Genomic DNA, 15,469 nt, shown 5'->3' on the forward strand with positions numbered 1-15,469 from the left:
GCGATGAGCCACAAACCCTGTGCTCCTGCTCTTTCTCTTTAAACAAATTTAAAAGTGTTGCTTAGCTGCAAAAAAAGGAAGTGACCTGTGCGGCTCCTGCAGTGGGACTCTGAGTGAAGTGTTGGAGCTATAATCATATTTCCTCAGGTTTTGTGATGCTTATAAAAAACTAGTCACTGCACTTACAAAGCAGAAAGTCATGTCAGTTACTGTGCCTACCTTACACCTACATTAAAATCTAACTGACAAGGGACTAACAGCGAACGCACCAGTAACTGAAATCTGCTGAAACCACCTCTGAGGGTTAACTAACTTAAGCGTTGCACAATTTACCCCTCCCAGTGGCTCTTCCTGTTTCGTGATTATCTGTTTTCCTGTGATCGTTCTTGATTCTCAGGCCTGTGTGAAACAGTCGGCTCACTGTTGTCTCTGCAGTGAGCAGGTTTGTTGTTAACGGTGACTATGAATCACGAGTCTAAGTCAGATGTCTACAGTAAACCCCACAGTTACTTAAACAACACAGTGTACACAGCAGTTATAAGGAGTGTGTGTTGGTGTGTGTTATCACAGTTCAAAGCCACTAAGAACCTTTGGACTGTATCTGTATTTCCTCCATCTGTTACTTCATGTCCTGGCTGCCGTCATAAATCTGAAACAGTCTCCTATATTTAACAAACCTTTGTCTTTATTTGTCTTTTCCTCTCTTTTCTGTGTCTCCAAAGTTAGGACATCTCCATATATCTCAAAACTTGCAATTTCACAATAACAGCCAGAGCCCATTAAAATGCACTTATTGTAAACCACATGCAGAAAGTATCAAAGGTAACTTTACGTCTCAGCATTATGTTGCTGCAGCAAGAGAGCAGAGCTGTTCAGAAAACATATGGGCCTCCTGCTCTGACAGCGCTGTCTGAGTGACAGGACAACAGCTGGGAAATACTGGTGGATGAAGCAGTGGCACTGAAAATTCATGTGCAGCAAAGCCCTACAACTGAAGCACTGAAAATCCAGAGTTCTGGACAGAGTGCAGTAAGGAAGATTAAAGCTGATCTTAAAGTAAAATGAACTGCAGCACTTGATGTTTTATATCATGTTAGAGGAATATATTCCTTAGTCTTAGACCTCAGATACCTAAACAGATTTCTGTAAACACGGTCACATTTGCAGTCACGAATGCACCAAAGGAAAGACAAAGAAACCGTTCTTCTGTTCCTCCTTAATGAGGAGCTCTTAACAGGGATATTATAATGAGGATGGTTCTACAATCAAGGCAAACTTCAAAGGACAGAGGCAAAGCGTGTGTGTGTATTTCTCACAGACATTTCTACACGTTCCCATGTCATTAAACTAATCAGCAAAAGCACAGCAGTCCTTCAGATATTAGCACAGGAAAACATTCTCTCCTACTATACTCGATGACCTTTTATTCATGCTTATTCATCACTTAGATGATATTCCTCATGTAAGGTTTATTGATTTAAATTTTAAAAATATCTATACTGCTATTAGTTACAAGCTGTTTCATGACTGGTAATAAAAACTGAAAAAAACGCTGTTGGCCAATTAACTACAAAGGCTCCATGTGCGGATCTGCAACTTTCAATTAACTGAAGTTTAACTGTGTGTGTATGTAAATGTTACCATGAGCATCAAATTAAAACTGGACAAATAATAATAAGGAGAAAAGATGAAAAGAAGAAAGAACGATGAAGAAGCTGATATCTGATATTAAATACAGCACGAGTTCGATTTCTCTGTAGTTAACCATACCACAGTTCTTATTTGTGTGTAAGTGTGTGTGTGTGTGTGTGTGTTCTCACACTACAGAAGTAAACAGTAATAGACTCATGTATGGATCCATCAGACATGTTTTTGGCTCTGCCTCTGGGTTTTATTCGTAGCACTGTAGAAGACGAAACAGTCAATACACCCATTTCCTGTCACCATACACACACGCTCGCACACACGCACACACACACGCACACACACACACACACACACACACACACACACACACACACACACACACACACACACGCACACAGTATTTGAATCTTATGGTCATGTACAATGTCTTACTCAAATTTGATTTCAAGATATGAAAATTCCTTATTTACATATGTTTTGTGTGACCAACACACTTCCAGCACATCGAGCTGAGTCAGAGCAACAGAAATCTGCTTTAATGAAAACATCTCCGAAAAATGGCTTCAATAACTTTGGTGAAGCATTACGTGCGTTGTGATGTGTCACCAGCAGAGCCCATTAGAAGCCCTGATAATTGTTTCTTAGGTGTAATCTTCATCATCAGAGAATCACATTATGTTTTATATCATGTCATTAAGGACTTTTACCACACAGAATATTAACACCCAGCAATTTTGAGCTCATTATGTTTATTACATTATGGCTTGATTATACTAATAATCTTTACACATACAGAAATTATTTACCATTAACTGACAATCCAATCACGTGCTCCAGACAAAGCTGAAGCCTGGATTTTCCTGCACTGATATTCTGTCTCAAACTTCTCCAACTTACTGCAGATGTTGCACAGAACATTTGCTCCTCATGGGACAGAACGTTGTTCTGCGTGGTGAGGGGAGGTGTTGCTTCCACCTCGGTATCATTGTAATTGATGTCTATTTTTAGCTTTAACTGGACAAGCACTGCTTGTCCTGAGGACACGTCACTGATCTGAGTCATGTTTTGTCTCTGGTCTCCTTGAAGTCGAAATAATTTTTGAGGATGCATTTTTAAAATAACGTTTTCTTGTATTTTAATATATTCTATAGTTGATAAAACTGTGCTTTATTATATTCACATGGTGCTTTCAGTTACACACACACACACACACACATCAATGACTCAGCTTAAACAGGCGGATGGCAGCATGGAAGTGCAGCAACATCAAGGCCTTTTTTTATCCAGTTGCTGATTGTACACACACACACACACACACACACACACACACAATCACGTCCTCTAACATCTAAGTTAAGGCTGCTATCAAAGACTTCTGTATTACAGTTCGTTTACACTGACCTATATGTGGTGAATTCAGTCAGACATCTCTCTGTGTATCCTGTCACGTCTCTGTATAAAGTTTATTTTAAGACTCTTCCATACATTAGGTCACTTACATAAAGACTGCAAAGTGTTCAACTGAATCACAGCCATTTAAAGTCCCAGTGAAACAGCTAGCATGTCTTTCAGGCCTGAAAAGTGGCATCAAGCGACCAGTGTGATTACATATTTTTCTCTATTAGGCTATAATGGTTTAGGAGTCCCGTGTAAAAGCATGCATCCTTGGCAAAGAGCTTTCAGAAACGTTTTAGTGTTTCTTTGTGTTTTTATGAGGAGACAGCTGTGCTCGTATTGTTCTGGGTCATGTGGAGTGAAAGCTTTTTAAATCAAAGCGAAGGCGGAATTCAACACAAATCACATTTACTTCTGACACAACTAAAAATATGGACACTTAAGACATGTGACATGTTTCACCTCACAAGCTGATGTTAACATTTCCCCCTCTTGTAATCCTTGCATCATTTAATGTTGACAGTAAACAAACAGTAAACCTGTTTTTCTCTAATCAAAGACGTTTCCCTCCGTAAACTACAGAACATGTAAGTTGGAAGCAGATTATGTTTTCACTCCTGCGTGTCTGTCAGCAACACATAAAAGCTGAAAACGGATTTGTCTGAAACTCAGCAGACAGCAGGTGGTGATCTAGATTTGGGATTCCTTTTCATTTATTACCGAAACTACTGGTATTATATGTTGCATTCAAGTGCTGCTGGGGAAAGCCAGATGTCCAGGAAGTTGGCTGGTGAACAGGATTGCTCTCACTTGCTTATTTAGAGAAAACCTCAGACCCAGATGGTCAACGATAAACCAACGGCAACTTGACAAAAAACTGTCAACACTGGGTCCAACAAACCGTAAATTCTCGTATAAGAGCTGGCATTCAAATAATGACTGCGGCCCAAATAATGGCATGGCCAGTACAAACAAATACAGGCCAGTCACTAATAAAGGCCGGGTGCATAAAAAACAAAACAAAACACAAAACATCAAGGCCGGTGGAATTAGGAAGGACATGGTTCTTACTGTACTCACATATTGGTCCTGTGAAAGTGGACAATACACTAAATTTATCAGGACTAAAAGTAAACATAGAAGTTTTTCTTCCTGCTGAGAGAGGCCATAAGATGTAGATGAAAGAAGTTATTTGAAACCAAAATCTAAAAATGAACTATTCGTGGTTTCAGTTGACGTTGCATCAAAGTCCGTCTAACAGCTGGTGCTCTATTTGTATATATGGATGTGAGACGCAGTGTTCTCTTCTCTCTTGTTGTTCACGTCTTAAATCATATACGTGATGTGTCTTTGGTACATTAACACTTGGACTGTGACAGTAAATTCTCATCATCCAGAATGCAAGTTAATGAAAGTGCCAAATGGGTCAAGATGTGGCCTTTCAAGGCTCCTCTGTGCTATTCTGATCAATGATTCAGGCCTATATTGATTGAATTGTGACGGAGGATCAAGGCTTTCACTAAAGCTATGACTTCAATCAGCACAAGGGCACGAGCACACATACACGGCTACTTACCACATTAAAGTCGAGGTTCTTCTCTACCCAGTCAGTGGCAGTGTCAAATTCTTCGTACATTTCCATGATGTAGAGGGTGTCCAGAGCGTCCACGATCGTTGCTCCTTTTATACTTCCTGCAAGAGACACATTTAGAGAGATCAGAGATACAGAACATTTTGGCACTTTGGCTCGGTCTCTGCAGACATTCTTCCCGGCTGTTGTGTCTGTTTTATAGTGTGTTTCATATCATCTGTCTTGTAAGAAAAAAAATAAATAAAAAGCTGGATAAAAAACCCTTATGTTCGACTTCTATAAATGAGCAAAAACTCCCATGAAGTTCACTGAAATGTTTAAAAGCTTGTTAGTCAGCAGACCATTCATTTTATTAGTATGAATGACAACAGGTGTTGGCGGCAGTCCCACCAAAGAAAGCACTGAATAAACAGCAGACGTTAAGAGTTATGTTTGGAGGTTGAATAAATTATTTCGCTCGACAGATGGTGAGAGGCAGCGATTATCGGCACTGATGAAACGTCGGGAGTTCAGCTCATCTCTAGTGATTAGCCTCATAGCAGGAGGGAAGACACACAGAGGCACACAAACCATCATTCCAGCGCCGTCATTACCCAGATCCCCTATCGAATCCAACACCACCCCAACACCTTCGTGTGAGTGTATGTCAGAGAGCTCAATAAATCACTAAGCATGCAGCACAGAGCCCCCTGCGAAGCTTTTAGTCCTCACATACTTGTTATAAACACAGGACTTCATCTGCCGGAGCTGTGTGACCACTCTGAGATGCTGAGAGGTGGAAATGGAGGACGGGGAAGTTAAGACAAAAGGAACATTACAATAAGTAAGAAAGAGAGGGGAGAAATGAAAACGTTCATACATCACCGTCAGGAGGACGACTCAGAGAAAGAGGGCAGGGAGTGACTGCAGAAAGAAAAACACTGAGGAGGAAGAACGCTGAAATAATAATGAGGTGAGAAAAACAGAGTCAGAAGAGAAAAAGTTTGAGAAGGCTACAAAGTCGGAGTCAAGACGAAAGCCAGAAAGCTGCTGGTTTGTTATTGTGTGAATCTGTTGGTTTATATCCCTCTGTAAGTGGTGGGAGGATTCAAAGGCAGCTAAAAGCTTTCCATTAAACACAACGCTGAATCATCAGCTACAGTCCCAGAGTCACTGTTGTCCATCAAAACCAGCACTGTGCTCACTGTGCCTGGAAACTATTTCTGTTTCTTTAAAGCCACCACTGCCAGACGACCACTCTGTCAGCTGTGACTACATGTGTAGATGCAAATTGTATTTCCAGAGAAATATGACAATACAACGTGTTCACTACCTCTCAATTTGACTAACAGTCACACCAAAGATCTGCTGTAATGTTATTTCACCTGACACAGGGTTTTGAATCTCTACAGAAAAGCAAGGTATTGGGAAATAGTTCAACATGTATGAAAGTGTGGTTGTTTGCTTTCCAAGAGGCAATTAGCCTAGCTTAGCATAAAGACCTGAGGCAGGAAAGAAACACTGTACTGAAAATAGTGTTATTGATCTTAGTATTAAACTACTGTTTTAAGCCAATTAAATTAAGACTGTGACATGATTATGACGAGGAAGTAAAGGGAGAATGGTACATACAGTGTGGGCCTGAAATCTGCATTAAAATATGGCATTAAAATTCTACAATAAATGTGGAATCAGTCTCACTGCATCAAATTCAGCAGACCACATACCCGATTTTCAACCAAAGGGCAACATGGGCCAACTAATCGCATTTACTGGATGCGTCATATTGTTCAGTACGTTTCCTCAAGCCATGCTACACAAGCAGAAACTAAAGGTGCCAGTGGATCCAGTCGCTTGTCCTTCCTGTTTTTCATCCCTCTCACATTTTCGCTCCATTGAAGCCTCCAGAGCGACAAAGAGAGGACAAGACACTTTACTCCCGTCCATTGTCTTGTCACTGTGCTTCCTTCCCCCTCACTGCTCCTCCTGAATCTGTGTGCGTGTGTGATGTGAGAGATACAGATGGTCACATAGTGACCAGAATACTAATACTACATATAAAAAACACTTCTTCTTTTGTAGAGGAAAATATGTTTTGTGAACAAATACGTACATGTTTCCTGAATTTGCACGTATACATAGATATGTCTATGAAATATGTCCCAACAGTTGTAGTTTTTGAATTCTGAACAAAATAAACGCTGATTATATCTAAATCTAAGTCTCTCTCTGTGACAGTATGCAGACAAAACACTTTCACAGACAAATCATCCAGCAGAGAGTTTTGGTTACTGTATTTCTGTGAGAGAAAAAGTTTCAGTGAAAAAAAGGTGAGATGTGTTTTTAGTCTACCGAGACAGAGAGCAACCGTTCTAACTGGATTTGAAAAGGAAAACGTCAGTTTGGCTGTAACAGACGTGACAGGAGCTGAGACAATTAGCTGAATAACCCGTTAGTCGACTGAGAGAAAATTAACCTCAGCCGACTTTGAAAATCAATTTATTGTTTCGGTCATTTTTCAGTGCCAGACATTTGCAAGTTCCATCTCGTCACACGGGAGGCTCTGCTGCTATACCCGGTCACATATGACAATAAATCAATATTTTTTAGAGTGGAACTGTTGTTCAGACAAAATAATCCGTCTGAAGGCGTCATCTTAGGCTCTGGAAAATGGCATTTTTCACTGTTTTTTTTTTTCTTTATTAGTTTTAATTTTATTTTACATTTAATAGACCAAACAATTATTCACAAAATAAATCATTAATTGGTTAATTTATTGATTTCCTTATTTATAATCCTTGACCACAGATGACACTGATCACAGATTGGGGCTTTAATCATCTGATGTAAGTGAGACAGCTTGTCCAGGGCCACGATGGCAGAGGGCATCAAGAATCTGCTAAAATCAGCTTGTTACCAGATCCAGGATTTGTATCTGTGTCCAGATGGAAAGACTAAAAAAAAAAAATTTGAGATGGGATTCAGCAGAGGTCTGTGAGGCCGGGAAAGCAGAGTCCAGGGATCTCGGAGGTGATGTGCGCGCTGCTGAGGATTTTGTTTCTATTAGCGACTGTGAGCATGGTGAGGTAGCAGATGGCTCGGCAGAGGGCAGCGTCTATGATGCTTCTGTAAAACACGAGTGGTAGCGGAGGAGGAGAGGCTCTAAGATGCTTCAGTAAGGAAGGAGCAGCAGGGGAGGACAGGCCGTATGATATTTGCTGTAGGTGGTAGGCTTGTCACAGTGGGAGAATTCTTACATTTGTAAAAGTTCTCTCCAGAAAACGACAAAGAGCAGCGTTTCCACCCACAGCAACAAGCCTCGTCCGCTTCTAGAGCTGCAGCAATTAGTCAGTGAACAGAAAGGTGATTAGTAATTATTCTGATAATCAACAAATCGTTACCTTTTTCTGTTTTATTTTATTGTTAACTGAGTATTTTGAGTTTTGGCACTGATGGCAGGACACAACAGCACGTGATGATGCCAACAACAACCCTTTGTTTTGTGTCTCTTTCAGTCTAGGTGTCTTGCTCTTGTGTAGGAGGGTTAAGGGGTCTTTTACACGTCTGTGCTCAGGGGCCCGTTGTCTCATAATCCATCCATGAACTTTGGGCTTCTGGGTAATTTTGATGGGAGCTTTTCACTATTTTCTGATTTTAGATTTAGCAAACAATTAATCAATTTATTGAAATAGCTGCACACCCGCTTCTACATCTTCATACACACAGTATATTATATATAAATATTTTTATGCTGGAAGCTGCTGTCGGGTTTTGAATGCCACCAAGCCACACCATCTCCTTGGCAATATATTCTTGACCATTTCAGCACATTTTTTCCATCTTGGCCTGTCACATTTGTTTTCAGTGATTCTGGCAGAAGCTGCACTCACTCTATTGTTGGCTGTGTGTGTGTGTGTGAACCTGCTTCCTTCTGCTATGTGTCCTTGACTGTCAGCATTCATCTGAAGTGAGAGGCTGCCTCACTTTGTTTCCTGCAGTTGTTCCCAGCGTACAGTAAGTGCGCCATCAGAAGGAATTAAATTCATCCCCTGCCCTTTGGAGCTGCTATTTAATTTTGTGGTTATCACTTATGCCTTGATCTTGGTATTAATCATAGTGTGGCACGTCAGAGGTGAGACTCATGAATGCAATAGATTTTCAAGAGACTGGTGTTACGGACGGAGCGAAGAGAATGAGGCTTGCATGCCAACAGTGATACCTTCCACGGCGACAAGACTACTTTGTGCGAATACGAATGCCTTGAGGTTGCAAAAAGTCAAAGCGTTGCCCAAAGCAACCTCTTCCAGTTGTGAATTCAAGACCATGAAGATGAAAACACAAGCCTGAAATCTATCTAGCCTCAAAGGATGATTGCAGGATATTCTTATCTGTTGTGAAGCTTCAGGAAAGTTAAGAGAAAAACTGCTGCTCGCTCCGGTTGATGCTGTCAAATGTTACCAGAGTACGAGGGAATGACACTGCCCGTTTTTTTTTTTTTTTTGACACAACCTATAAAACAGAGCATGGGGAAGGGAGAGATGGATGGAGAGATGAAAAATGAAAGAGCTGGTGTCCTGAGAAGACAAGAATCATTACCCTTCTGTTCCCAGACAGAGAATAAGGATAGATGGGAGAGGGATGGCAGAAAAATGGGATAGTGAAGGTCCAAAAGTCATTTACAAAAAGTATCAGTCCTTCCATTCCTGTGTGCCCTGAAACAAAATCCATCCAGTTGCTCCTGTTCTTCCATCCGCTTGGCCTCTAATGAGCTATCCATCAATCTCTTCTCCTTCTTCTATTGTTTTCCTTCCCTCCTTTTACCACTTTTTCTTCCTGTAAGACTCTTGCATCAATTCTTCATTCGGTTCTTCTTTCTTCCTCTCACTACTTCCTTTCGTCCACTCTTTTCTTTTTCCCTCTTCTGTCATTGTTGAGTTTCCCCTCTATCAGAACATGAGTGAAGAGGGGAGTGATGGATGAATTAAAGAATGCAGGACACCTTACGGATTTCATTCATCACCTGCATCGGCAGATGTCTGTGTGTACACACACACACACATGATGAATACCATGAAGATGATGTTGAAAGCTCTGAAAAAAGCTAGTGTGGAGTTGAATGAACCGTCACATGTCTGTAAAAAGCTCTTTTTTTTTGACTAAACTTATATTTTATGTGAGTAAGGTAAAATAAAATCTACCCATGTGTTTATTTGCTTTGGGATCAAGAGGCAAACAACAGTAAACGTCATGTGGACGACAGCATGAACACAATGTGAACACAAAGCGTGGCCTCAACATTCAGCTGTGCCCTCCAGCTCTGGGTCACACTGAGCTCCCTGCTGAGGCTCCTTCACTGTTATCCAGACCTCCCTGTGTTTCCTGTTTAGGTCCACACACCTCCTGGACCAGAGGCTGGGAATTGCACCGAAGGTGCCAAGTCAGTGGACGTCCAAGAGAGGACAGAAGACGCCAGAGAATGGGATAAAGCCAGTGCTGGTTCCTCTTAGCTGGTACTTAGGTGGTGATACAATGATAAATCACTTAACTGACATTTAGAGTCTAATGAGATGCATACAAGGTTCTGCTGATTCAAGGTTCTTGTACTGTGAAACTGTGCGATTAGTTAAAACAGAGTTCTTCCATTAACCTGCATTCACACAGAGCACTATGCCAGAATCAGACGGGTATCTTCCTCTTCGGAGGGAGCTTTCAGAGCTGCGGTCTTTGTGAATGTCTCACTTTGTTTACAAATTGTTTTGACTTGCTTACAAAACAGAAAGAAAATAAGTCCCAGATTTTCCCATCAGCAAATGAAAGTAGTCTAACTAACTTCTTTAACTGTGGAAACATCAGTACCAGATCACCATAAAAACTGAATCAACTCGAGCAATCTGTTAATCTACTGTTGTGAAATCCACTAAACTTTTGAGATTTCCTGCTACACATATAAACAGGGAGACAGAAAACAGACAGGCCTGCAAACACGACCTCTTTCCAGCTTTACTGATGGAGATAAATGAATATTGGCACGGCACACTGACTCAGCAGCTTCTGCTCAAAAATAGCAGCGGCCGCCTTGGAAAGACTGACAGCAGTCGAAGTGTCATTGATATTTAAAAAACTGACGGCTGCACCCAGCATATGAAAATTCACTCTCTTCCCTTCCTGACTTTCTCTCTCTCTGTTGTTCTCAGCCCAGAAATGTTCTCAAGGCAGAATCGGGTCCCAACGTGTCGCATAGCGTAACGTTAGCTCAATGCAAACTCCAGGTCTAATCCTTAATCCTACGATGTGATCCAGATCTCAGCACCCTCAGCCCTGCTGGTGATCCCATTTAGCCCCAACTACCAACCCAACGTCGAGTCTACACTGTATTTTCTGAGGGGTCACAGAGGGGAGGTGAGTAAAAGTGATGGCTAAGCCTTTGGCTAATCGTGTTATCGTAGGCAGAAAGCATGTGTGTGCGTGCGCACACACACGCACGCACGCACACACACACATCCCCAAAGTGTATTAACCTCTGGGCTTCTGCTGCCAGATACTCAAGCGTCAACACTTTTTGTCAAGGTTACATTGAAAGGCATTACCACACTTCACTAGTGTGTGTGTGTGTGTGTATGTGTGTTGAAAATCTGACAGTGATACAGAAAGGAGGGATTTAAAGCAAAGCTGTGATCACACACCAAACACGATGGAAAATCTAGCTGTTAATTTTGTTTGGCTGCCTCGTTTCCAGGACCCCGCAGACTCCGAGGAGTGTGTTTGTGTCAGGATGTGTTTAGGTGTGTATTCTTTCACACACAACTATCAGGAAGATGGGCGGCGCTGCTGCTGCGTGTTGGCCTTTGGCTTTGGCGGACTAGGGTTCAAAGCCCAGCCGGGCAGGACTATTGTTCTGTGTGTGTGTGTCTGTGTGTGTGTGTGTGTGTGTGTGTGTCTGTGTGTGTATTGATGTGATGGATACTCCCATTTCACCTGCTGCAGTGCTCCCTTGTCTATGTCCCACCCACCTCTGAGCAGAGCAAGATTTACATCATTTCAGACACAACCAAATCCAACCCCTCCTCCCTCCCTCCTCACACACACACACACACACACATACACACATACACACACACAGACACACAGACACACAGACATACACACACACATATACAACACAAAAACCTGAGGGAAGGCCAGTGCAGAATTACTCCATCCATTTCAATTACGGAGATTGAATATCTGATTCAGAGACACGCACAATGCTGTGTGGGAGCTGAGGCTGCAGCCCAGGACTCAATGTCAAATTATATAACCAACTAAATGACTTGTCTGGAAATAGAAAGACACCAAAAAACATAAGCCTTCTTGACTGGTGGAAGATAACAATATTTTTAGCCCTGCTGGCGACAGTGCTGGGCTCAGAGGCTGGCAGGGCACAGGAAACAGAATCAGATTTGCTGAGACACAGTGATGTGGCTGTGACCGAGAAGCAGAACTGCGCCTGGCTTCGATGGCGGCAGCACGCGCAGGCGATATGTTCGCACACCTCCATTCACCAACCTGCGAGACTCCGACAAAGTACGTCAGGCTGTCTGCTGTGTATTCTCAGTTCACCTGACTAGAATGAACTGGTTATACTGTGATTACTTTTTGTTCTTAATTTTGTGGTTCGTTTCCTTTCTCACCGTGACTCACAGAGTCCTCCAGCTGTAGTGGATGCTGTGCATAATTATAAAAACTGATAAAAGTTACAGGCAACACATAACAAACAAATGGATAACAGTAACAGTGCTGCCAAGATAAACTTTTAACAAGTTTGTATAGTTGTATTCATTGGATAGTTTTTCCTTTTATTCCTGCAACTTGTGAGCGTCTGCTCAACTGTTCGCTGGCACCAAACAGAGACCGTATTACTCTTGTGCTGGACTTTATTGGCTTTCTACACAGTTTGGAATTGATTTTAAAATCCTCCTTTTTTTCAGTGGACTGGCTCCTTATTACATCTCACACCTTTAGGTTTCTATGGTTGTATTACCTGAAGCTGTTAGCCGTTCCACAGAACAACCTCCCTCTTAACATTAGAAGTGTCACCACTACAAAAACCTATAAACTCTGTTGCCAATTCTTTGTCATCTGGAGCTGTATAACTCAAGTTTGTGTCTTCATCTGTGTTGCTTGCTCTGACACAGCTTAGGTTTACCTTTTCTTGAACACTGTACAACACTTTGCTCAACTTGTTTTGTTTTATCAATAAACTGACTTGACTGTACATCTCTGCAAAACTGAAAACAAATGATTTTGTTCCAAAAGGAGCCTGGAAGCCCGAACATTTCTTTTGCACTGAGGATCATGTTCTTTCCTGTATCCCCTGTATAATGTGCTGCCATGGCTGCTGGTGCTGGTTGAAGCTAAAAAATCCTAACGAGAAAGTTGCTCCAATATTTCCATTACGGCTTACAGATAAAGAGAAATGCCTCGCCGAACACTTTAAGGGAGAATGTGAAGCTTCTGCAGCTTAATTTCTTCATTTTTTCTTTAAGATACAACCGCTCGCTGTCCTCTGACAGCCTTTGAAGCTTTAACCATAGAAACACACTCATGTCCTTAGTCGTCCCCAAGAGGTAACAACGAGAAGTATTGCAGGAAGTACGAAGCAGCCAAACAGATATTGATTTCAAGTTAAATCAGCTGTATTGGTCGCGCTCGTTACAATAAATAAAGGCCATGTTGAAATCAAGGACAAAATCCAAATAAGCCAGCGGAAAAGCCAGCTGGGAGACATTTGACAGTATAACACACCATAGTTGAACAGACATCTGTGCTGGATTTAAACCAATAACCCAAATCAGTATCTGGAATAAAGCTTAGACCTGCCCCTTAGACCCTGGACCCTCAGTCTACACTCTTAGAAAAGGTAAAAATACTGTGCTGTTTGCAGCACCAAGGCCTGTTGCTGGAGCAGTAACAACACAGTAGAGTTACAAAGATGGCTTTAATAAGAATAATTATGTACCCAAAGTGACCTGAATGTTCCTGCATGCACTGTACTACAAACGACAGCACAGGGACTGAACCTTGGTCTTTGCAGTGATGGTTCTACGGTCTTCCTTAAATGCTATTAATTTTTAGAGGGACGCAACGCTGACGGTGAAGTGTAAATGTAAAGGAAAGGAGCTTTAGCTGTGCTTTTGTCCCGTCCAGGTATTACTACTGTCACCTAAGTAAAGTGATATGAGGAGCTGCAGAATCACTCCAGGGAACAAGGCCCAGAAAAGCCATTGAGAGGACGGGTACGTAGGAAAGGCCACGGGAGACGGGAGGAAAAACAACATAAAGAAAAGAACCCATCACAAAACCCTGGCAGCATCTGTGGCAAAGCCTGCCATTCACATCCAACGGCCTTTTAAAGCACTGCAGGCAGGGCCAAGCAGATAACCTCCGCTGCAAAGCCTGCGTGTCTCAGGAGATACACGGGCCTTTTATTTCTTCACACTGCCTGTAGCTACAGATCCATCCAACTGTCCAGCAAAAAAAACAAACTCTTAACAGGCTGTCAAAGTGCAATGTGAATTAGCTAACCCCAAGTAGCAAGGGGAGGAAAGTTGACAAAAATAAAAAAAGACAAGAAATAATCAAGAAATACTCAGTCCTAATGGCTTCAACCTAATGGCTCCACTCAGTGCGTCGTATATCAGATGAGAAAAGATTGTCAGACTGCAGACAAACTCTGTTCATGATGCTGGTAAACCTGCAAACACCTCTCATCAATGGCACTGATGAATTGGCTCACTGTATTAGTAATACAACATATGGATTTGTTTATTTATTTTTACCCAAAGCTCATATTTCATGGGTAATTCCAGCAAATAAAAGTACAGAAAGTAATGTAATGTTGCCACGTATCACAGGCAGAATTAGCAGTGACACTGGGATATGCTCCTTTTAATGGACTGTATTTTCATTGGATTTTAAGGTGTCTTTAAGAGTGCTCTGACATCTGACAGACGGTATCTTAGATTCCACACACACACACATCTGCAGACACACTTGCACAAAACGCACAAAAAAAACCCACACACAAACAATGTTCTCTGGTGGCCCAGTCCAGGTCAGACTGGGAAAGATGGTAAATGACCTAAAGATTCTGCCTTTTTCTCTTTGCCTGCAACAGGAGACATCAGTAGTGACCTTTAATGTGCTGTGGCCCAGTCAAGTGTGTTTATTTTAGACAGAAGAGATGCACACACACACACACACACACACACACACACACACCCCATGGGGAGTTTTTTTTTTTTTTTGGGTGGTTGAACACACGAGTGCCTGCCTGTGCTAGCCCTCGGCTAGAATGAGAAGCGAGCCGAGGCGAGGCGAGGAGAGCCTATGTTTCAACCTTTAGCTTGTTTGGCTGTTGTGAAGTGAAGCCAGTGAACTGTCGACAGTGTCAATTAAAGAGAAGACCCCGCAAGGAAACCACACAGACACGAAACACCACAGACTTCAGATCTGTTCACTCCAAAACTTAGATGCCAAAAAAAAGCCTGTATCATATTAGTCATTACCTTTTTCTCAACAGACCACACACCCATCACATTATACTCTAAATCAGTGGTGGACTTTTAGGATTTGATTCATTTATTTATTTTTTACTTTACATTTTCTTCTTAAGGGGGTGGAGTTGTGCTGGGGGGAAACTGGACTCTGTTGTGATTCCAGTATTTCTAAAATCCTGGTGCTCAGCTACAGATATGGAAAATGTAATGTTACCCATTACTCATTGAAAAAGTAATTACTTAACTGAGTACTTTACAGTATAAGGAATTAGTGTGTTAGTGTGTTCTCAAAACTCAGATCCATTTTCACATGAAATGC

General features: G+C 41.8%; 1 protein-coding gene across 1 annotated transcript in view; it reads right to left on the reverse strand.

Annotated features, from left to right (window-relative positions):
* Positions 1-15,469, reverse strand: part of man1a1 (mannosidase, alpha, class 1A, member 1) — a 112,593-nt gene that overhangs the window by 61,310 nt on the left and 35,814 nt on the right. Inside the window, exon 3 of the mRNA XM_041064062.1 lies at positions 4,619-4,734. Coding sequence (XP_040919996.1) covers positions 4,619-4,734 — 116 coding nt within the window. The remainder of the gene's footprint in view (positions 1-4,618; positions 4,735-15,469) is intronic.

This window comes from Toxotes jaculatrix, chromosome 19 (assembly GCF_017976425.1).
Source record: "Toxotes jaculatrix isolate fToxJac2 chromosome 19, fToxJac2.pri, whole genome shotgun sequence".
NCBI lineage: Eukaryota > Metazoa > Chordata > Actinopteri > Toxotidae > Toxotes > Toxotes jaculatrix.